This window comes from Solanum stenotomum, chromosome 6 (genome assembly GCF_019186545.1).
Source record: "Solanum stenotomum isolate F172 chromosome 6, ASM1918654v1, whole genome shotgun sequence".
In the NCBI taxonomy this organism is placed as follows: domain Eukaryota; kingdom Viridiplantae; phylum Streptophyta; class Magnoliopsida; order Solanales; family Solanaceae; genus Solanum; species Solanum stenotomum.
Window position 1 is genome coordinate 55,844,607 of NC_064287.1, and position 23,986 is coordinate 55,868,592.

Genomic DNA, 23,986 nt, shown 5'->3' on the forward strand with positions numbered 1-23,986 from the left:
TTTCAAATTACAAAATCTCTTAAATTTGGTGAAATCCATATACATATCAAAACGTTCTGATACATCGTGTACCGGTTCGGATACATTACATAGCGTCTCGGTTTCGGATACATCACTCAATGTCTTGATATATCGTGTAGAGTGATGTATACGAGAATAGGAAAGAGTAGGAACTTTTGTAATGTTTTCAAATGATAGAAAATTTTAGAGAATATAGTAAAATAAGTTATGTATTTAGGTAATTTTTCCTATTTTTATACTGTATAATGTAACTCAATGACACTTACAAATATTGAATTTTCTTTCTTTATTTTGCTTGTTGTTTTGGTAACATGAAATGCCGGCCACTCTACTCTTGGTATTGGAATCACCAAATCCTCAGTGATGGCAGTTATTTTGCTATTAAATTTATGAGAAATTAATTGACAATTGCTGCAAGAATTGGGAATCTATAGATATAATCTTTCAATAAAATTAAAAAAACTTGTATTCAGTTGACATAAATCTCTGGATACATTCAAAATAGAATTTAAATGAAAAAACAATTGCAACTCGAAGTAGGAAAGAAAAGAAAAAGAAAACGAATAAAGAATTACAAATTTTGATAGGCATTGATATCATGCCTTCGAACTCATAATATGAGAACCCTATGGGTTATATATGTTGGGCTGGAGAAGGACTTCATTGAAACATATTGAACATGAGAGATGAAAATTTAGTAATATGGAGGTGGTGGTGATGGAAAAGGTGATGGTTTCTTGAAGTAGTCCATTTTTGGGAAAGACGGCATCTCGTATTTTGGTTTAGGCACTAAGGGTATCTCTGAAACAGTTGGCACCTTCTTGTAGTTATCTTCTGGAATTGATGATTTTTTGTAGTCATTCTTTGGCAAAGAAGACATCTTGTATTCTTGTTTAGGTACTGAGGGTACCTTGTAGTCATTATCTGTTGAAACTGATGGCACCTTTTTATAGTTATCTTTTGGAACGAATGGCTTTTTGTAGTAGTCATTCTTAGGCAAAGAAGACACTTTATATTCCTGTTTAGGCACTGAGGCTACCTCTGGAACAGATGGCACCTTCTTGTAGTTATCTTCTGGAACTGATGGCTTTTTGTAATAGTCATTCTTTGGCAAATAAGGCACTTTGTATTCATGTTTAGGCACCGAGGGTACCTCTGGAACATATGACTTCATATAGTTATCTTCTGGAATTGATGGCTTCTTGTAGTAGTCATTCTTTAGCAAAGAAGACACCTTGTATTCCTGTTTAGGCACTAAGGGTACCTCTGAAATAGATGACACCTTCTTGTAGTTATCTTCTGGAACTGATGTTTTCTTGTAGTAGTCATTTTTTGGCAAAGACGACACCTTGTATTCTGGTTTAGCTACTGAGGGTACCTCTGGAACAGTTGGCACCTTCTTATAGTTATCTTCTTGAACTGATGGTTTCTTGTAGTTATTCTTTGGTAAAGAAGGCATCTTGTATTCCTCTTTAGGCACTGAGGGTACCTCTTAAACAAATGACACCTTCTGGAACTGATGTTTTCTTGTAGTGGCCAGTTTTTGGCAAAGACGACACCTTGTAGTCTGGTTTAGGCACTGAGGGTATCTCTGGAACAGTTGGTACCTTCTTGTAGTTATCTTCTTGAACTGATTGTTTCTTGAAGTTATTCTTTGGTAAAGAAGGCATCTTGTATTCCTCTTTAGGAACTAAGTGTACCTCTGAAACAAATGGTAGCTTCTTGTAGTTATATTCTGGAACTGATGTTTTCTTGTAGTGGTCATTTTTTGGCAAAGACGGCACCTTGTATTCTGGTTTAGGCACTGAGGGTACCTCTGAAACAGTTGGCACCTTCTTGTAGTTATCTTCTTGAACTGATGGTTTCTTGTAGTCATTCTTTGGTAAAGAAGGCATCTTGTATTCCTCTTTAGGCATTAAGGGTTCCTTGTAGTCGTTATCTTTTGAAATTGATGGCACATTCTTATTATAGTTATCTTCTGGAACTGATAACTTCTTGTAGAAGTCATTCTCTGGCAAAGAAGGCACCTTGTATTCCTCTTTAGGCACTGAGGGTTGTTGACACCCAATTTTGACCCTTCCCGACAATAATTAATTTATGAGTTTCTTAATTTTCAAACGATTTAAAATAATTGACTTTATAAAATTTAAAATATTTTTCAAGTTAGTTTAAATGGTTTGTCACTTTTTATAATTTTTAAATAATATGTGTATACTTTTGAACTTTATAAATATTCAAAAATCGTCTCAAAATATTTTGTTTAATTAAATATTTGGTTAGTTTGTTTAGTTATTTAGTAGTTTGCAATTTTGAGTTAATTAGTTAGTTTATAATTAAGTTAATTTTTATATAATTATGGGCTAATTAGTATATTTTATGAATGTTCGAAAATTGTCTCAAAAAGATTTTAATTTTGTTTAAATATTTGGTAATCTAGTTTAATCGATTAATGGCTTATATTTTGAGTTATTTAGTTTATAATTAAGTTAGTTATTTTTATTTTGTTAACATTAAGAAGCTCATTAATTAATTATATTAATTCGTCGTATTTAAGTCTTAACCAAATTTACTAGGAAAATTCAATTTGGTCAAATCATAATTCATTTGGCTATATAAAAAAGGACTAAGTTGGCCATCCACTTAGATTTTCCTACCAGCAGTCCACCTACCCAACCTTTCCAGCCCACATTTCCAATTCCTTTTCATCCCAACAGCCCACTAATATTCCCTTATTCCCAGCCGACCCAAAAAGCCCACCAAACACGTCCCAAACAACTCAACATCAATACATATCACATACGTACATTACATACCCGACCCAACCCTTTTACTTCTTCAGAAAGAGACCCAGAAACGACGTTCAAAGTGAACAAACGGAAAAGAATGCTGCAGCGTGAAAATACACGGCAAACTCACGGAGAATTCATGGAAAGGCAGTGAGGAATGCAGTACACTGCTCCCCTTTGTCCTTTTCCTCTAACGTCCCTCTCAAATTCGTGCTATCGCAGCAGCAGCAAGCAACGTTCCTCGTCCTTATGGCCCTGAGATGAAGCCACGTCGACGTCCAAGGACATGTCTTCGATCCCAAGCATTGATTTCCCCCTTTCCTCTTTCGGAATGGGGCGAAAGTCGCAGGAAAAGATGTCTGTCCAGAATGGTGAAAGAAATTGAATTTGAAATCGGCCCCAATTTTCTCACCCGGATTCCCCCCAAAAATCTACCTTAATCCCCCCCTATATAACATCTTTTGTTAATTTGTGAGGGGGGATTTGGAAATTTTTTATTTTTCAATCGGAGATTAGTATAAAAAGAGGAAAAATTTCTGGGTGAAGAAAGAAAAAGCATACAGTGAAAGACATAGTCTTCTTTGGGGCAAAATAGATCCTAAAATTAAAAAAAAATTATTATGAAGAGTATTTAGTTCCCAGCTCTTTCTTCCGAACCCGACGTTCCTATTGATTGTAGGAACTCTCGAATTTGTGTGCTGGAAGAGCTCGCCCCTGCTCGTTTTAGTCTCATTTCGCTGCCCGGAGAAAGGTAACACCTCCTCCTTCGTAATATTTTTTTTGTTTTCTATATCCCGAAATAGTGTTTTTTCCGATGTTTTGGGGGTTTGTGTTGTTGTTGCTAGTCATTAAACTCTCGACAGAATAGTATGTACATCCGTGATTCTTCAGCGATTTCCTAGTCTATTAGTAGTATATTTTTTTTTATTTTTTTCGCTCCATGTGTATCTTGAGCTTATTTTGTTATTCCTCATCGTGAGTTCACTTGCTTGGATATGGTCAAGTGTTCATGTTTGTGTTCTTACGGTCTATAAGCTTATAATTTTTTTTTATATTTTTTTTAAATTTATTTATTTACTTTTTTTTTATTATTATTATTATTTTTTCTTTTCTTGCTACTGTAGATACCATTTCCTTGTTGTATCTTTTGTTTGATAGACATGATCTGGTTGTTCAAAGTCGGTTTTTTTTTTAAAAAAACGCCTGATAGAATCAAGTGTTTATTTAGGTGATAATAGGATTCATTTAGTTTAATGTTTGATGGCTATTTGTTGGCTTTGTCGGCTGCCTCTTCTTTGTCTCAGAAGTTCATAATATGTGCATAAATTAAGTGAATACTTGACAGTAAGCTTCAAAGATTTGGTATGTTGATTATTCTGCAAAAACATCTCAAATGCCATAAGAAGTTGGGTCTTGGAAATTTCATGAAACGTGAGTTTTATTAAGTTGGACCTTTGTGGTTATAATGTGCTAATGTTATTTATCTCTCCAATTTGGCATGAGTTGTTAATGGCCTAGTTCTATCATGTACGGTTTTTTTCGTATTAGTTTACCGAAATAGGAAAAATTGCTCCCTGATTCCAATTCCCAGTAGATGTATGACAAGTTTCTTAGAGCGTGGTTAGGGGGACATCATTTCCGTATTTGATTAAGTCTGGTTTTTATGCGCTTTTCCATGACTAATTGTTTCCAGCTACTAATTATTTGTCATGTTTAAATTTTCAAAGAGATTCTCCCTTTCCCTTTTGTTTGCAGTAGAGTTATTTGTTATCCATGTTCTTGTATGAGGATAAAAGTCGCATCGGATTAAGCATATTGGATTTTTGTTGTTCATTGATCCATCATCCATTTTGTATACTAATTCTTATTTTCTTTCATTGCATGTGAAATTTGCTCGGGTTCTCACGGACTCTATCCTAGCATTTTCCCTTGGGCCATGGAGGCCTAATTCTATTTTACCCGAGCCATCCAACTATGAAAATCGACGAACAATCGAGAAATTGAAAAGATTGGGCCAAAGGCCCACTCTTAATTCAAAAAATTGTAATTTTGGGCCTAAGCCCACCTATTTACTATTATTTGTTAGTTCTTAGGACAGGTGAAGGAACTGGGCCTAAAGCCCAAAAGAAAGATATCTATTTTTGTTAGACTAGGACAGGTACCAGTAATTTAAATGGGTCAAAGGTCCAAAACAAAAATGGGCCCAAGTATTGGTCCAGGCGGACAGAAAATCAAACTTGGGCCCAAATCTCTTTCCCTCTTCATCTTAATTATGTTTGCTTATCTGTTAATATTTGTTGTTAATCTTAAGGTGGAAAAGTTCAAATCCCCGAAAGACGCTTATTTTGTTTTAACAATTTAACTGAATCAGTCATCGCTTAACAAGACTTAAAGAATAATATTTTGCAAAATTAGCTCACTTAGATAATATTTAAGTACTTCCCTTTCCCTTTTAAAATAGTTCTAACTATAAAACAACTCAATTTTGCAATTTAAATTAAGTTAAATTATTTTAGCCAAATAATTAATTGCCGGATAACCACATTAGTGGACATTCTAGGTGCTTTTAAAATCTTCCTAGAATGTTAATAAGAACCTTGAACCCCTTTTTTAAGTTTTCATTAGATTTCTGTTTTAGTCTTTTGAAAACAATAGTTTTCTTGATTTTTCTTAAAAAATTAAGTGGCGACTCTTAAACCAGTCCATAATATATTTTCCAAATAAAACAAGGGTAACTTGTAATCTTCACTTTTAGCTACTGTGGTTGGTATTTTATTGTATGTTGAATCTGTTGAATCATAAGAATAAGGTGAATATGCCATAGTGCATGTGGCAATCAAGAAAAATGCCAAAGCACAAGCAAATTGCTTCTCCATTTGACTTCCCGTTGAGAAGATTTGTATTTTAAGGCTAGATGGTTATATTTTTCTTTTTCTTGTGTGTTTTAGAATGGAGGAATTAGGAGTTTATATAGCTTAACTAAGATGGTGATTTGGATGCTCTCAAATTAATCCAAACAAATCAGAGATTTTCCAATTTTTTTGGTTAATGCTGTGCCACTAAGGTCATGGGAAGCCATGAACAATTTTTGTTGGTTCATTGAAAATTAAGTCCAATCGATCTTTTATTGACTTCCAAGAATGTTGTTCTTCTTATTTAATATTATTATTTTGGTACGTCGAAAATTAGACTTAGATAGAATTCTTAAAGTTGAAATATATATGTTGTTGGCCTAACAAATATTATTCATTATGTTGAGTGAATATTTATATGTATTTGATTGATACTTTGAGCACGACTTAAAATTCACATCATGGGACCATACCTTATACATACTGTACAACACCAAGAATGACAATATATTGGAAATTATTATTTCTAATATAGATCATATAATTAATTATATGTTTAGTTTAACTATTTCGTATTTAGATAAATCATTGCTAAATTATTCCCCTAAATCGCTAGTAATTTCACCTTAATCGTCGCTAAATTCATCAAAATTCTTGTTGCACTCACCTAAATGATACCAAATTCCCATAAACTGTTGTCATTAAATGCACATAAACAACCGCTAAATTCACGTATTAATAATTAGGGGTGTTCGTGATTCGATTTGGATTGGTTATTGTGTAAAATCAAAATCAAACCAACCTAGTCGGTTTTTTAAATATCTAAAATCAAACCAAACGAAAAAAATAACCGTCGGTTTGGTTATTGACGGTTTGGTTCAGTTTTTCTGATTTTTTCAGTTTGAATATAATAGATTTTTGAGGACATACGTATCTTGATAGACACAAACACCTAGTACATGAATAATCCACTGAAAAACTATTGTTGGTTCAATTTAGCAATTAAACAATACTCAAGTTATCATTACACGAACAAAGTGATTCAATTAAGAGAAGGTGTAACTATCTTATGAAATGTATGGTAGGTAAAGACTAAAATAATGAATTTTGATGGACTTGGACTTATGATTGTAATAGATGGGCTAAAATTTTAAGTGTTGGACTTGAGAAATTAGTAAAGTTAAAGACTTAAGTTACTTAAAATTTAACAAAATATTTATATTTTATTTATGAATAATACATAAATAATTATAAAATTTATATATATAATTTATCGGTTCAATTTGGTTATTTTTGCAGTTATTTTTTAGTAAAACCAAAACCAAATCAAATAATATCGATTTTTCAAAATTTAAAACCAAACCTAACTAAATCAAACCAAATATCGATTTTTTAATCGGTTTAGTTCAGATTGTGGTTCGATTTGATTTTTTAACCATAACCATGAACAACCCTATATTAATTTTATGTTTTGGTTTAACTATTGGTATTTAGATAATCACCGCTTAATTCACCTAACCGCCGTTAAATGCTTTTATATATTAAGTAGTAATCTAAAACAGCTAAAAATATTTAATATCTTTTATCTGATCAAAATGATTTACGGCTGGCAATTATGTAATTTAAATCAAATGTGCCCAAAAAAAAATAAAAAGGGAGAGCATTTTTGAAAGTATAATGTAACTCATTATAATGACACTTGCAACAATTATTATTTTCTTTCTTTTGCTTGTTGTTTTGGTAACATGGAATCACGAAATCCTCACTGATTAAATTTATGTGAAGAAATTAAATGGCAATTGCTGGAAGAAAAGATGAATCTATATGTATAAACATTCAATAAAAAGAAATTGTATTCAATTGAAATAAATCTCTAGGATTTAAATGACAATACAACTACAATCCGAAATAGGAAGAGAAAAACAAATCAAATAAAGAATTACAAATTTTGATATCATGCCTTCTAACTCAAAATATGATAACCCTATGGACTATATATGTTGAGATGGAGAAGGACTTAAATGAAACAATGCATGTTGAACATGAAAGATGAAAATTTAATAATACGGAGGTGGTGGTGATGGAGAAGGTGATGGTTTCTTGAAGTAGTCACTTTTTGGCAAAGATGGCACCTTATATTCTGATTTAGGTATTGAAGGAACCTGTTTGTAGTTATCTTCTGGAACAGATGGCTTCTTGTAGTAGTCATTCTTAGGCAAAACAGGCACCTTGTATTCTTCCTTAGGCACTGAGGGCACCTTTGGAACATATGACACCTTCTTGTAGTTGTCTTCTGGAACTAGTGGCTTCTTGTAGTAGTCAGTCTTTGACAAAGAAGACACCTTGTATTCTTCTTTAGGCACCGAGGGTACCTTTGGAGCATATGACTCCTTCTTATTGGAGTTGTCTTCTGGAACTGATGACTTTTTAAAGTAGTCAAATTTTGGCAAAAATGACTCTTTATATTCTGGCTTAGCTATCGATGGTACCTCTGGAGCATACGACGTCTTCTTGTAGTTGTCTTCTGGAACTGATGGCTTCTTAAAGTAGTCAAATTTTGACAAAAATGACTCCTTATATTTTGGTTTAGCCATCGAGGGTACCTCTGAAACATATGACGACTTCTTGTAGTTGTCTTCTGGAACTGATGGCTTCTCAAAGTAGTCATTCTTTGGAAAAGAAGACACCTTGTATTCTTCTTTAGGCACTGAGGCAACCTTTGGAACATATGACACCTTTTTGTAGCTTTCTTCTGAAACTGATGGCTTCTTAAAGAAGTCAAATTTTGGCAAAAATGACTCCTTGTATTTTGCCTCTGGAACGTATGACACCTTCTTGTAGTTATCTTCTGGAATTAATGGCTTCTTGAAGTAGTCGTTCTTAGGCAAAGATGGCAACTCGTATTCTTGTTTAGGCATTGAGGGCACCTTGTATTCTTGTTCAGGAACTGGTGTTACTTTCTTATAGTTATCTTCTGAAACTGATGACTTCTTGATGTAGTCATTCTTCGGCAAAATTGATGTCTTATATTCATTTTCAGGCACTGAGGGTGCCTTGAAATTTTCACTTTTGATTACTGTGGTTGGTACTTTATTGTATGTTGAATCTGATGATTCATAAGAATATGGTGAATATGCCATAGTGCATGTGGCAATCAAGAAAAATGCCAAAGTACAAGCAAATTGCTTCTTCATTTGGCTTCCCATTGAGAAGATTTGGATTCTCAAGGCTAGATGGCTATTTGTTTTTCCTTTTTGTTGTGTGTTTTAGGATGGAGGAACTAGGAGTTTATATAGCTTAACTAAGAAGGTGATTAGATGATTTGGATGCTATCAAAATAATCCAAACATATCTTTGATTTTCTCATTTTTTGGTTAATGCTTTTCCACTAAGGTCTTGAGATAATGGGTAGCCATGAACAATTTATACACATTTGATTAACTCACTTATTTTTAAAAATTAAATCCAAACTTTTATTGACTATTCCAATAATGTTGTTATATTTCTTTTTTGTTGGTACACTGATAATTTGATTGAATAAAATTTTAAAATTGAAATATGTATATATATGCCTAACAAATATTGTTCATTATTTGATGTCATGATCAAAATTAGTTGGGTCCATAAGTTTTGATGCTTTGAGCACGACTTATATTGACAAAATATTTTGGATTCGATGGGAGCTATTTATTTCCAGTATTATCATATATTAAATCGTCGATTCTTATATTTCATCATCCGTACATAACATTTTTATCGTGAGTAGTGAAATATTTTAACATTTATCCCTGCTCCGATTTCTCTTAATCTGATAAAAATGATCCATGACCGGAAATTATGTAACTTTAATTTAATACTCCATCCGTCCCATTTTATATGTCATCTTTTTACTTTGCACTTGCATTAAGAAATGATGTAACTTTACCCTTCTACCCTTATTTAATGTTTTCTTAAGTCAACTTTATTATTAACTATTCTATCAAGGGTATAATAGGCAAAATATGGTAATTTATGAATAAATTTTATAAAATGACAAGTATTGTGGTCCAACTATTTATAGAAAAGGATGACATATAAAATTGAACGGAGAGAGTACAAAATAGACCAAAAAAGGATATTTTTACTGGTTGATTTCTCATATGGTCATTGAATTATTAATAGTGATTATCTAAAAAAGTCATCTTTTTTCTTGATTTCAACTTTCTTTAACAAAAAAGTGATTTTTGAACTAATAATTATTAGTTGAGTAACTGCATATTCATTGGATAAAGTAATTACTCAATGACACTAATTAATAAAAAATATTGTTTGTATCTTTCATCCAACTTCATTATTTTCTCTAATTTTATTTGTTGTTTTGGTAACCTTGAATATGTATTTTGAAGTTTCTGAATATGGTTGTTATGTTCCCGGTGTTTTGCTATTAAATATATGTAAAGAAATTAATAATTGCTAAAAAAAATAGATGAACCTATGTACATTTTATAGAGTTGATTTCTCATATTCTAGTGTTCGATATTCGTAATATTGAAGCCTGACTAATCCATATGAATTCATAAACTTTCAATAAAAAGAATTTTTATTCAATTGAAATAAATCTCTGAAAACATTCAAATTAAAATATAATTTAAATGACAAAACAATTACAATCCGAAGTAGGGAAAGAAAATAAATAAATAAAGAACTACAAATTTTGATATCATGCCTTCTAACTCATAATATGAGAACCCTATGGGTTATATATGTTGAGCTGGAGAAGGACTTAAATGAAAGTTCAACATAAAAGATGGAAATTTAATAATATGGAGGCGGTGGTGATGGAGATGGTAATGGATTCTTGTAGTAGTCACTTTTTGGCAAAGAAGGCACCTTGTATTCAGGTTTAGCAACTGAGGGTACCTCTGGAACAGATGGCACTTTCTTGTAGTTATCTTCATGAACTGATGGCTTCTTGTAGTAGTCATTCTTTGGCAAAGAAGGCACCTTGTATTCAGGTTTAGCAACTGAGGGTACCTCTGGAACATATGACACCTTCTTGTAGCTATCTTCTGGAATGGTTGACTTCTTGTAGTTATCGTTTTTTGACAAAGAAGGCACCTTGTATTCCGGTTTAGACACTAAGGGTACTTTTGGAACATATGACACCTTCTTGTAGTTATCTTCTGGAATTGATGGCTTCTTGTAATCGTCATTCTTTGGCAAAGAAGACACCTCATATTCTTCTTTAGGCACTGAGGGCACCTTCGGAACAAATGACACCTTTTTGTAGTTATCTTCTGAAGTTGATGGCTTTTTGTAGTAATCATTCTTTGGCAAAGAAGACGCTTTGTATTCTTCTTTAGGCACTGAGGGCATCTTTGGAACATATGGGACCTTTTTGTAGTTGTCTTTTGAAACTGATGACTTCTTAAAGTAGTCAAATTTTGGCAAAAATGACTCTTTATATTCTGGTTTAGCCATCGAGGGTACCTCTGGAACATCTGACGCCTTCTTGTAGTTATCTTCTGGAACTGATGGCTTCTTTAAGTAGTCAAATTTTGGAAAAAATGACTCCTTATATTCTGATTTAGCCATCGAGGGTACCTCTGGAACATATGACGCCTTCTTGTAGTTATTTTCTGAAAATGATGGCTTCTTGTTGTAGTCATTCTTTGGCAAGAATGGCACCTTGTATTCCTGTTCGGGAACGGAGGGTACTTTCTTATAGCTATCTTCTGAAACTAATGGCTTCTTGTAGTAATCATTTTTTGGCAAAAATGACTTCTTATATTCCTTTTCCGACTCTGAGAGTACCTTGAAGTCTTCACTTTTGACTACTGTGGTTGGTACTTTATTGTATGTTGAATCTGATGATTCATAAGAATAAGGTGAATATGCCATAGTGCATGTGGCAATCAAGAAAAATGCCAAAGCACAAGCAAATTGCTTCTTCATTTGGCTTCCCATTGAGAAGAATTGGCTAGATATTGATTTGTTTTTCTTTTTCTTGTGTTTTTTAGAATGGAGGAATTAAGAGTTTATATAACATAACTAAGATGGTGATTTTCCCATTTTTTGGTTAATGCTCTTCCACTAATTAAGGTTATGAGATAATGGGATGCCATGAACAATTCATACACAGTTTCTGGACTTGCCTATTTTCAACATTTAAATCCAATTTTTTTATTGAATTTTAAGAATGTTGTTCTTGTGTTTTTGTTGGCATATTAAAAATTTGATTAAATTAGTTTTTAAAAGTTGAGATATGTGTTGGCCTAACAAATATTGTTCATTATTTGGTGTCCATTAGGGGTGTACAAAACCGAACCGAAAACCGAATCAAACCGCAAATCGAGTCAACCCGAAAAAAAAAACCCGACTAGTGGTTTGGTTTTGAAAAAAAAAAACCCGACTATATTTGGGTTGGTTTGGTTTTAACTAAAAAAAACCAACCAGAGACCAAACCAACCCGACATTATATATATAATTTTAAAATTTTATTTTATACATAAAAATATTTACTTTGATATAATTTTTAAATATTTCTTATACTTTTTCATAGTTTTTATCTTTTAATATATTATTTCAAGTTTGAAACTTAGAATTATGAATAGGCCAATAAAGATTATAGTCCACATATGTTGGTAATTATAATAAAGCTTAAATCAAAATCAAATTAATACTCATGCAAAAAGAAAATCAATTCAACACTAAGAATGACAATAATATTGAATATTTGTTCTTTAGTTTTACATTGGTTTAGACAATTAAAATACATAATCTAATTTTAATTTCCTTTAATATTTAGTCATGTAACTAATACTTATTAAACTTAATTTTAGCATGATTTAGTACTTTTAAATTATGATCATTTTCATTATGACTTGTTAATTTGCAATATTTGTTTTACGCGATTTCATTATTATTATTTTTGTTGGATATTTTAGTGTCATTAATCATATCATATTGTGTTATATTTTTAAGAAACATCTTAAATAATTGTATTTTGGTAGGACTAAAGAAATATTTGAAATACAAGTAAATTATATGTTTGTATGAATACTTTACCGGAAAAACCCGAAACAACCTGAAAAACCCGAAAAAACCCGAGTTTTATTGGTTTGGTTTGGTTTATAAATTTAAAAGTCCGACACAAATGGTTTGATTTGATATTTGAAAAACCTGAACCAACCCGGCCATGTACACCCCTAGTGTCCATTAGTTATATGTACTTGTTTAGCACGATTTATAATCCATGACAGCATATTTATTTTTTTTGTTTGGAAATTTCCTAAGAAATTCATAGTTGCTACTGTTCGGCTACATCTTGCAAATCATACGTGAAATGTAAACTGCTTTAGGCGAGACCGATGTGACAAATCAAGTGAAAAAGCTTTGGGAGAAGAAATCGATCTCTGGCCTCTCTTACCCTTGCGAGTACCATACATGCTTTTCGTTATCAAGAATGACAATATTTTGGATTTGATCAGTTCTTGATACAAAGAGGAAAAATTAGAAGCTATTATTGTTTTTAACGTCATATATTTAATGTTGTTGGGTTGGCTTAGTTAATTGTCTATTATTTGGAACTTATTGACTTTGATTAATCCAAATTCACGTCGTGTATGATCTTTTTCTAGGAAACAACCGCTCTATGAGAGATTATTTCATTCCATATAGGATCGAATCCTACCAAAAAGATAATCGAGTCAATAATATTATCTTTTAAAATTTCTCAAAGTTTTATTTTAGAAGTTCTGGATTTAAAAAGTTTCATATTTTGAGCTCAAAACTTCTGCTATATAGATCAAACGCACATTTTATCATAAATGGTGTAACATTTATCTCCCAATTTCTCTTTATTTAATTAAAATGATTCACTACCTAGTTCTCAAGAATTGTATGTTTATAACAATAGAGATCGTTTTTATTCTTCTTTCCAATCCTTAGTAACCTATATTTTTAAGTATCTGATGGTTGTTATGTTCCAAAGTTTTGTTATTAATAGTAAGTGAACAAATTGGCGATTGATGGAAGAATAGATGAAAACAACACAAAATCTTAATAAAAAGAACTTGTATTCAATTGAAATAAACAATCCTCTGGAAATATTCAAAATACAAATAAAGAATTACAAATTTTGATAACATGCCTTCTAACTCATATATGTTGAGCGTGAGAAGGACTTCCTTGAAACATGTTGAGCGTGAAAAATGAAGATTTAATAATATGGAGGAGGTGGTGATGGAGAAGGTGTTGAAGATGATTCATGGTAGTAAGGAGGTGGTGGTGATGGAGAAGGTGCTGGTTTCTTGAAGTAGTCATTTTTTGGCAGAGATGGCACCTTGTATTCTGGTTTAGACATTGAGGGTACTTCTGGAACAGATGACACCTTCTTGTAGTTATCTTCTGGAATTGATGGCTTCTTGTAGTATTCATTCTTTGGCAAAGAAGGCACCTTGTATTCTTCTTTAGGCACAAAAGGCACCTTTGGAACATATGACACTTTTTTGTAGCTGTCTTCTGGAATTGATGGCTTCTTGTAGTAGTCATTCTTTGACAAAGAAGGCACCTTGTATTCTTCTTTAGGCACTGAGGGTAGATTTGGAACATATGACACCTTTTCATAGTTATCTTCTGGAACTGATGGCTTCTTGTAGTAATCATTTTTTGACAAAGTAGGCACTTTGTATTCTTCTTTAGGAACTGAGGGCACCTTTGAAACATATGGTACTTTTTTGTAGCTATCTTCTGAAACAAATGGCTTCTTAAAGTAGTCAAATTTTGGTAAGAATGACTCTTTATATTCTGGTTTAGCCATCGAGGGTTCCTCAAGAACATATGATGGCTTCTTGTAGTAGTCATTCTTTGGCAAAGATGGTACCTTGTATTCCGATTTAGGCACTGTGGGTACTTCTGAAACATATGACACCTTCTTGTAGTTATCTTCTGGAACTGATGGCTTCTTGAAGTAGTCAAATTTTGGAAAAAATGACTCCTTATATTCTGGTTTAGTCATCGAGGGTACCTCTAGAACATATGACGCCTTCTTGTAGTTATCTTCTGGAACTGATGGCTTCTTGAAGTAGTTAAATTTTGGAAAAAATGACTCCTTATATGCTGGTTTATCCATCGAGGGTACCTCTGGAACATATGACGCCTTCTTGTAGTTATCTTCTGAATATGATGGTTTCTTGTTGTAGTCATTCTTTGGCAAGAATGGCACCTTGTATTCTTGTTCGGAAACAGATGGTTCTTTCTTATAGTTATCTTCTAAAACTAATGGCTTCTTGTAGTAATCATTTTTTGGCAAGAATGACGACTTATATTCCTTTTCAGACTCTGAGGGTGCCTTGAAGTCTTCACTTTTGACTACTGTGGTTGGTACTTTATTGTATGTTGAATCTGATGATTCATAAGAATAAGGTGAATATGCCATAGTGCATGTGGCAATCAAGAAAAATGCCAAAGCACAAGCAAATTGCTTCTTCATTTGGCTTCCCATTGAGAAGAATTGGATTCTAAGGCCAGATATTGGTTTGTTTTTCTTTTTCTTGTGTGTTTTAGAATGGAGGAATTAAGAGTTTATATAACATAACTAAGATGTTGATTTTCCCATTTTTTTTGTTAATGCTCTTCCACTAATTAAGGTTATGAGATAATGGGAAGCCATGAACAATATATACACAGTTGCCGGACTTACCTATTTTCAACATTTAAATCCAATTTTTTATTGAATTTTAAGAATGTCGTTCTTGTGTTTTTGTTGGCATATTAAAAATTTGATTAAATTAGATTTTAAAAGTTGAGATATGTGTTGGCCTAACAAATATTGTTCATTATGTGGTGTCCATTAGTTATATGTACTTGTTTAGCTCGATTTATATATATTCCACATCATGACAGCATACTTCTTCTTCTTTTTATTTGAAATTTCTTGAGAAATTCATAGTTGCTTTTGTTCGGCTGCACACTGGATAAATCCGATAATATACAATATCTTGCAAATCATACATGAGATGTAAATTGCTGTAGGCGAGCCCGATGTGACAAATCAAGTGAAAAAGCTTTGGGAGAAAAATCGATCTCTGGCCACTCTTACCCTTGCGAGTACCATACATGTTTTTCATTATCAAGAATGACAATATTTTGGGTCTGATTAGTTCTTGATACAAAGAGGAAAAATTAGAAGCTATTATTGTTTTTAACGTCATATATTTAATGTTTTTGGGTTGGCTTAGTTAATTGTCTGCTATTTGGAACTTATTGACTCAGATTAATCCAAATTTACGTCATGTATGGTCTAATTCTAGGAAAAAACTGCTCTATGAGAGATTATTTCATTCCATAGGATCGAATCCTACCAAAAAGTCAATTGAGTCAATCAAATTATTTTTTAAAATTTATCAAAATTGTTATTTTAGAAGTTCTGGATTTAAAAAGTTTCATACTTTGAGCTCAAAACTTGTGCAATATAGATCAAATGCACATTTTATCATAAATAGTGTAACATTTATCTCCCAATTCCTCTTTATTTGATTAAAACGATTCACTACTTGGTTCACTTTATTTCTTTATCTCTCAAGAATTGTATGTTTATAACAATATAGGCCGTTTTTCTTCTTCTTTCCAATTCTAATAGATTAGACGAATTGTGTCGACTCTTTTGAGTAATATATCTGGAAATGCACCCTACTCTTGTCTCTTGAAATCATCCAATCCTTAGTTACCTATTTTTGAAGTATATCTGATGGTTGTTATGTTCCAGAGTTTTGTTATTAACAGTAAGTGGGCAAATCGGCAATTGCTAGAAGAATAGATGAAAACAACATTAACTCTTAATAAAAAAGAACTTGTATTCAATTGAAATAAACAATCCTCTGGAAATATTCAAAATACAAATAAAGAATTACAAATTTTGATAATATGCCTTCTAACTCATATATGTTGAGCGTGAGAAGGACTTCCTTGAAACATGTTGAACGTGAAAAATGAAAATTTAATAATATGGAGGAGGTGGTGATGGAGAAGGTGTTGAAGATGATTCATGGTAGTAAGGAGGTGGGGGTGATGGAGAAGGTGATGGTTTCTTGAAGTAGTCATTTTTTGGCTGAGACGGCACCTTGTATTCTGGTTTAGGCATTGAGGGTACTTCTGGAACAGATGACACCTTCTTGTAGTTATCTTCTGGAATTGATGGCTTCTTGTAGTATTCATTCTTTGGCAAAGAAGGCACCTTGTATTCTTCTTTAGGCACTGAAGGCACCTTTGGAACATATGACACTTTTTTGTAGTTGTCTTTTGGAATTGATGGCTTCTTGTAGTAGTCATTCTTTGACAAAGAAGGCACCTTGTATTCTTCTTTAGGCACTGAGGGTAGCTTTGGAACATATGACACCTTTTCATAGTTTTCTTCTGGAACTGATGTCTTCTTGTAGAAATAATTTTTTGACAAAGAAGGCACTTTGTATTCTTCTTTAGGAACTGAGGGCACCTTTGAAACATATGGTACTTTTTTGTAGCTATCTTCTGAAACAAATGACTTCTTAAAGTAGTTAAATTTTGGTAAGAATGACTCTTTATATTTTGGTTTAGCCATCGAGGGTTCCTCGGGAACATATGACGCCTTCTTGTAGTTATCTTCTGAAACTGATGGCTTCTTGTTGTAGTCATTCTTTGGCAAAGATGGTACCTTGTATTCCGATTTAGGCACTGTGGGTACTTCTGAAACATATGACACCTTCTTGTAGTTATCTTCTGGAACTGATGGCTTCTTGAAGTAGTCAAATTTTGGAAAAAATGACTCCTTATATTCTGGTTTAGTCATCGAGGGTACCTCTAGAACATATGACGCCTTCTTGTAGTTATCTTCTGGAACTGATGGCTTCTTGAAGTAGTTAAATTTTGGAAAAAATGACTCCTTATATGCTGGTTTATCCATCGAGGGTACCTCTGGAACATATGACGCCTTCTTGTAGTTATCTTCTGAATATGATGGTTTCTTGTTGTAGTCATTCTTTGGCAAGAATGGCACCTTGTATTCTTGTTCGGAAACAGATGGTTCTTTCTTATAGTTATCTTCTAAAACTAATGGCTTCTTGTAGTAATCATTTTTTGGCAAGAATGACGACTTATATTCCTTTTCAGACTCTGAGGGTGCCTTGAAGTCTTCACTTTTGACTACTGTGGTTGGTACTTTATTGTATGTTGAATCTGATGATTCATAAGAATAAGGTGAATATGCCATAGTGCATGTGGCAATCAAGAAAAATGCCAAAGCACAAGCAAATTGCTTCTTCATTTGGCTTCCCATTGAGAAGAATTGGATTCTAAGGCCAGATATTGGTTTGTTTTTCTTTTTCTTGTGTGTTTTAGAATGGAGGAATTAAGAGTTTATATAACATAACTAAGATGTTGATTTTCCCATTTTTTTTGTTAATGCTCTTCCACTAATTAAGGTTATGAGATAATGGGAAGCCATGAACAATATATACACAGTTGCCGGACTTACCTATTTTCAACATTTAAATCCAATTTTTTATTGAATTTTAAGAATGTCGTTCTTGTGTTTTTGTTGGCATATTAAAAATTTGATTAAATTAGATTTTAAAAGTTGAGATATGTGTTGGCCTAACAAATATTGTTCATTATGTGGTGTCCATTAGTTATATGTACTTGTTTAGCTCGATTTATATATATTCCACATCATGACAGCATACTTCTTCTTCTTTTTATTTGAAATTTCTTGAGAAATTCATAGTTGCTTTTGTTCGGCTGCACACTGGATAAATCCGATAATATACAATATCTTGCAAATCATACATGAGATGTAAATTGCTGTAGGCGAGCCCGATGTGACAAATCAAGTGAAAAAGCTTTGGGAGAAAAATCGATCTCTGGCCACTCTTACCCTTGCGAGTACCATACATGTTTTTCATTATCAAGAATGACAATATTTTGGGTCTGATTAGTTCTTGATACAAAGAGGAAAAATTAGAAGCTATTGTTGTTTTTAACGTCATATATTTAATGTTTTTGGGTTGGCTTAGTTAATTGTCTGTTATTTGGAACTTATTGACTCAGATTAATCCAAATTTACGTCATGTATGGTCTATTTCTAGGAAAAAACTGCTCTATGAGAGATTATTTCATTCCATAGAATCGAATCCTACCAAAAAGTCAATTGAGTCAATCAAATTATTTTTTAAAATTTATCAAAATTGTTATTTTAGAAGTTCTGGATTTAAAAAGTTTCATACTTTGAGCTCAAAACTTGTGCAATATAGATCAAATGCACATTTTATCATAAATAGTGTAACATTTATCTCCCAATTCCTCTTTATTTGATTAAAACGATTCACTACTTGATTCGCTTTATTTCTTTATCTCTCAAGAATCGTATGTTTATAACAATAGAGGCCGTTTTTCTTCTTCTTTCCAATTCTAATAGATTAGACGAATTGTGTCGACTCTTTTGAGTAATATATCTGGAAATGCACCCTACTCTTGTCTCTTGAAATCATCCAATCCTTAGTTACCTATTTTTGAAGTATATCTGATGGTTGTTATGTTCCAGAGTTTTGTTATTAACAGTAAGTGGGCAAATCGGCAATTGCTAGAAGAATAGATGAAAACAACATTAACTCTTAATAAAAAAGAACTTGTATTCAATTGAAATAAACAATCCTCTGGAAATATTCAAAATACAAATAAAGAATTACAAATTTTGATAACATGCCTTCTAACTCATATATGTTGAGCGTGAGAAGGACTTCCTTGAAACATGTTGAACTTGAAAAATGAAGATTTAATAATATGGAGGAGGTGGTGATGGAGAAGGTGTTGAAGATGATTCATGGTAGTAAGGAGGTGGTGGTGATGGAGAAGGTGATGGTTTCTTGAAGTAGTCATTTTTTGGCAGAGATGGCACCTTGTATTCTGGTTTAGGCATTGAGGGTACTTCTGGAACAGATGACACCTTCTTGTAGTTATCTTCTGGAATTGATGGCTTCTTGTAGTATTCGTTCTTTGGCAAAGAAGGCACCTTGTATTCTTCTTTAGGCACTGAAGGCACCTTTGGAACATATGACACTTTTTTGTAGTTGTCTTTTGGAATTGATGGCTTCTTGTAGTAGTCATTCTTTGACAAAGAAGGCACCTTGTATTCTTCTTTAGGCACTGAGGGTAGATTTGGAACATATGACACCTTTTCATAGTTATCTTCTAGAACTGATGGCTTCTTGTAGTAATCATTTTTTGACAAAGAAGGCACTTTGTATTCTTCTTTAGAAACTGAGGGCACCTTTGAAACATATGGTACTTTGTTGTAGCTATCTTCTGAAACAGATGGCTTCTTAAAGTAGTCAAATTTTGGTAATAATGACTCTTTATATTCTGGTTTAGCCATTGAGGGTTCCTTGGGAACATATGACGTCTTCTTGTAGTTGTCTTCTGAAACTGATGGCTTCTTGTAGTAGTCATTCTTTGGCAAAGATGGTACCTTGTATTCCGATTTAGGCACCGTGGGTACTTCTGAAACATATGACACCTTCTTGTAGTTATCTTCTGGGACGGATGGTTTCTTGAAGTAGTCAAATTTTGGAAAAAATGACTCCTTATATTCTGGTTTAGCCATCGAGGGTACCTCTGGAACATCTGACGTCTTCTTGTAGTTTTCTTCTGAAAATGATGGCTTCTTGTTGTAGTCATTCTTTGGCAAGAATGGTACCTTGTATTCCTGTTCAGGAATGGACGGTACTTTCCTATAGTTATCTTCTGAAACTAATGGCTTCTTGTAGTAATCATTTTTTGGCAAAAATGACTCCTTATATTCCTTTTCCGACTCTGAGGGTGCCTTGAAGTTTTCACTTTTGACTACTGTGGTTGGTACTTTATGGTAGGTTGAATCTGATGATTCATAAGAATAAGGTGAATATGCCATAGTGCATGTGGCAATCAAGAAAAATGCCAAAGCACAAGCAAATTGCTTCTTCATTTGGCATCCCATTGAGAAGAATTGGATTCTTAGGCTAGATATTGGTTTGTTTTTATTTTTCTTGTGTGTTTTAGAATGGAGGAATCAAGAGTCTATATAACATAACTAAGAAGGTGATTTTCCCTTTTTTTGGTTAATGGTCCTCCACTAATTAAGGTTATGAGATAATGGGAAGCCATGAACAATTCATACACAGTTGCTGGACTCACTTGTTTTCAATATTTAGATCCAATTTTTTATTGACTTCCAAGAATGTTGTTCTTGATTTTTTTTTATTTTTTGCTGGAATGTTAAAAATTTGATTAAATTTGTTTTTAAAAGTTAGAGATATGTGTAGACCTAACAAATATTGTTCATTATTTGGTCTCCATTAATTAGTTATATGTACTTGATTAGCATGAGTACTTATAATCCATATCGTGGAACCACACTCACTTTTTTTTAATACTTTTTTTTTTTTTGGAAATTTTCGGAGAAATTCACAGGTTCTACTCTTCGGGTGCATACTGAATAAATCAACTCATATGTGATATTTTACTAACCATATATGAGATGTAAACTGCTCTAGACAAGTCCAATATTCAACTGAAAAAGTGTTGGCATGATAAATCGATCTTTGTCCTCTCTTATCCTTGCGAGTACCATACATACTTTTCATTACAAAGAATAACAATATCTTAGGTTTGATTAGTTCTTGATACAAACAGGAAAAATTGGAAGCTATTGTATTGAATGTAATATATTTAGTGTTTTTGATTTGGCTTAATTATTTGTTATTCAAATATTGACAAAGATTATTCTAAATTTGCATCGTGTATGGTCCATTATTTCCAGGAAAAAGGTGTTCTTTGAGAGATTACTCCATTTCCTAAGATCAAACCCCACCAAATAGATAATTAAGTCAATCAAATCCTTTTAAAGATTTATTTTTTAAGATTCTCAACATATTTTAGAAGTTCCGACTTTAAAAAATTTCTTCTTGAAGCTCAAAACTTCTGCAAAATAAATAAAATGCATTTTACGATTAGATGTATTGTACAATTCTTTCGAGTAATATATCTGGAAATGCACTCTGTCTCTTGGAATCACTCAATCCTTTAGTTACCTATTTTTGAAGTATCTGATGGTTGTTATTTTCCAGTGTTGTTCTATTAAAATTTAATTGAAGAAATTGGCAGATGTTGGAAGAAAATAGATGAAACTAAATAAACTCTCAATAAAAAGAACTTGTATTTAATTGAAATTAACAATCTTTTGGAAATATTCAAAATACAATATAATTTAATTAAATAACAAAACAATTGCAACTCGAAGCGGGAAAGGAAAATAAAACAAATAAAGAATTACAAATTTTGAGATAGAACTCATAATATGAGAACCCTATGAGTTATATATGTTGAGCTGGAGGACTTCCTTGAAACATGTTGAACATGAAAGATGGAAATTTAATAATATGGAGGTGGTGGTGATGGAGAAGGTGATGCCTTCTTGTAGTAGTTGTTTTCCGAAAAAGAAGGCATCTTGTATTCTTCTTTAGGCACTGACGGAACCTTTGGAACAAATGACACCTTTTTATAGTTATCTTCAGGAACTGATGGCTTCTTGTAGTAGTCATTCTTTGGCAAAGAAGGCACCTTGTATTCGGGTTTAGCAACTGAGGGTACCTCTGAAACGTATGACACCTTCTTGTAGTTATCTTCTGGAACAGTTGGCTTCTTGTAATAGTCATTCTTTGACAAAGAAGGCACCTTGTATTCTTCTTTAGGCACCGAGGGCACCTTTGGAACATATGACACCTTTTTGTAGTTATCTTCTGGAATTGATGGCTTCTTGTAGTAATCATTCTTTGACAAAGAAGGCACCTTGTATTCTTCTTTAGGCATTGAGGACACCTTTGGAACATATGTCACCGTTTTGTAGTTATCTTTTGGAACTGATAGCTTGTTATAGTAATCATTTTTTGGTAAAGAAGACACCTTGTATTCTTCTTTAGGCACTGAGGGCACCTTTGAAACATATGCCACTTTTTTGTAGCTATCTTCTGAAACTGATGACTTCTTGTAGTAATCATTTTTTGGCAAAGAAGGCACCTTGTATTCTTCTTTAGGCACCGAGGGCACCTTTGGAACATATGACACCTTTTTGTAGCTATCTTCTGGAACTGATGACTTCTTAAAGTAGTCATTCTTAGGCAAAACGGGTACCTTGTATTCTTTCTTAGGCACTGAGGGTACCTTTGGAACATATGACTCCTTTTTGTAGCTATCTTCTGAAACTGATGGCTTCTTGAAGTAGTCAAATTTTGGTAAAAATGACTCCTTGTATTCTGGTTTAGCCATCGAGGGTACCTTTGGAACATATGACTCCTTTTTGTAGCTATCATCTGAAACTGATGGCTTCTTTAAGTAGTCAAATTTTGGAAAAGATGACTCCTTGTATTCTGATTTAGCCATCGAGGGTACCTTTGGAACGTATGACTCCTTTTTGTAGCTATCATCTGAAACTGATGGCTTCTTGAAGTAGTCAAATTTTGGAAAAGACGACTCCTTATATTCCGGTTTAGCCTTTGAGGGTACCTCTGGAACATATGACGCCTTCTTGTAGTCGTCTTCTTGAACTGATGACTTCTTAAAGTAGTCAAATTTTGGAAAAAATGAGTCTTTATATTCTGGTTTAGCCATTGATGGTACTTTTGGAACATATGACACCTTTTTGTAGTTTTCTTCTGAAACTGATGACTTCTTGTAGTAATCATTTTTCGGCAAAAATGACACCTTATATTCCTTTTCCGACTCTGAGGGTACCTTGAAGTCTTCACTTTTGACTTCTGTGGTTGGTACTTTATCGTATGTTGAATCTGATGATTCGTAAGAATAAGGTGAATATGCCATAGTGCATGTGGCAATCAAGAAAAATGCCAAAGCACAAGCAAAATGAAGCCATTGCTTCTTCATTTGACTTCCCATTTAGAAGATTTTGATTCTTAGCCTAGATAATCTTTTTTTTTTTTCTTTTTCTTGTATATTTGAGAATAGAGTAACTAGGAGTTTATATAGCCTAAACTAAGAAAGTTACTTGATAATTTAGATACTTAAAATAATCCAAACATATTTGGTTATTGCTGTTCCACTAACATTTTTGAGATAATGGAAAGCCATGATCAATTCATACACCTTTTCTTGGCTCAATTATTTTATAAAATTAAATCCAAACTTTTTTTAAAGTTCCAAGGTCCCATAAGATACTATCCAAACTTTAGGGGGTTAAATGAACATTTTCTAAACTTCAGTATGTCTAAATGACAATTAACTATCTTCCCTTCTCCTTCTTCAATTCCCTTCTCCTTCTTCAAT

The 23,986-nt window shown here is 32.8% G+C and overlaps 6 protein-coding genes across 6 annotated transcripts; all 6 read right to left on the reverse strand.

Moving 5' to 3' along the window:
- Window positions 1-489: 489 nt before the first annotated feature.
- Window positions 490-23,635, reverse strand: LOC125869257 (uncharacterized). The gene is made up of 4 exons (XM_049549826.1): window positions 22,430-23,635; window positions 16,791-16,808; window positions 1,722-1,835; window positions 490-1,510 (listed from the first exon to the last, which is right to left on the reverse strand). Exons 1-4 carry the CDS (start codon window positions 23,597-23,599, stop codon window positions 716-718), a joined length of 2,097 nt encoding a protein of 698 aa, XP_049405783.1. The 5' UTR covers window positions 23,600-23,635; the 3' UTR covers window positions 490-715.
- On the reverse strand, window positions 7,586-8,886 carry LOC125869263 (protein PELPK1-like). The gene has a single exon (XM_049549831.1). It carries the CDS (start codon window positions 8,863-8,865, stop codon window positions 7,717-7,719), a length of 1,149 nt encoding a protein of 382 aa, XP_049405788.1. The 5' UTR covers window positions 8,866-8,886; the 3' UTR covers window positions 7,586-7,716.
- Window positions 10,454-11,605, reverse strand: LOC125869262 (protein PELPK1-like). The gene has a single exon (XM_049549830.1). The coding sequence runs from the start codon at window positions 11,603-11,605 to the stop codon at window positions 10,454-10,456; it is 1,152 nt and encodes a 383-aa protein (XP_049405787.1).
- LOC125869259 (protein PELPK1-like) lies at window positions 13,700-15,179 on the reverse strand. Its single transcript, XM_049549828.1, has one exon. The coding sequence runs from the start codon at window positions 15,141-15,143 to the stop codon at window positions 13,860-13,862; it is 1,284 nt and encodes a 427-aa protein (XP_049405785.1). The 5' UTR covers window positions 15,144-15,179; the 3' UTR covers window positions 13,700-13,859.
- Window positions 16,524-17,994, reverse strand: LOC125869258 (protein PELPK1-like). The gene has a single exon (XM_049549827.1). It carries the CDS (start codon window positions 17,949-17,951, stop codon window positions 16,638-16,640), a length of 1,314 nt encoding a protein of 437 aa, XP_049405784.1. The 5' UTR covers window positions 17,952-17,994; the 3' UTR covers window positions 16,524-16,637.
- On the reverse strand, window positions 19,305-20,688 carry LOC125869261 (protein PELPK1-like). Its single transcript, XM_049549829.1, has one exon. It carries the CDS (start codon window positions 20,643-20,645, stop codon window positions 19,446-19,448), a length of 1,200 nt encoding a protein of 399 aa, XP_049405786.1. The 5' UTR covers window positions 20,646-20,688; the 3' UTR covers window positions 19,305-19,445.
- Window positions 23,636-23,986: the final 351 nt, after the last annotated feature.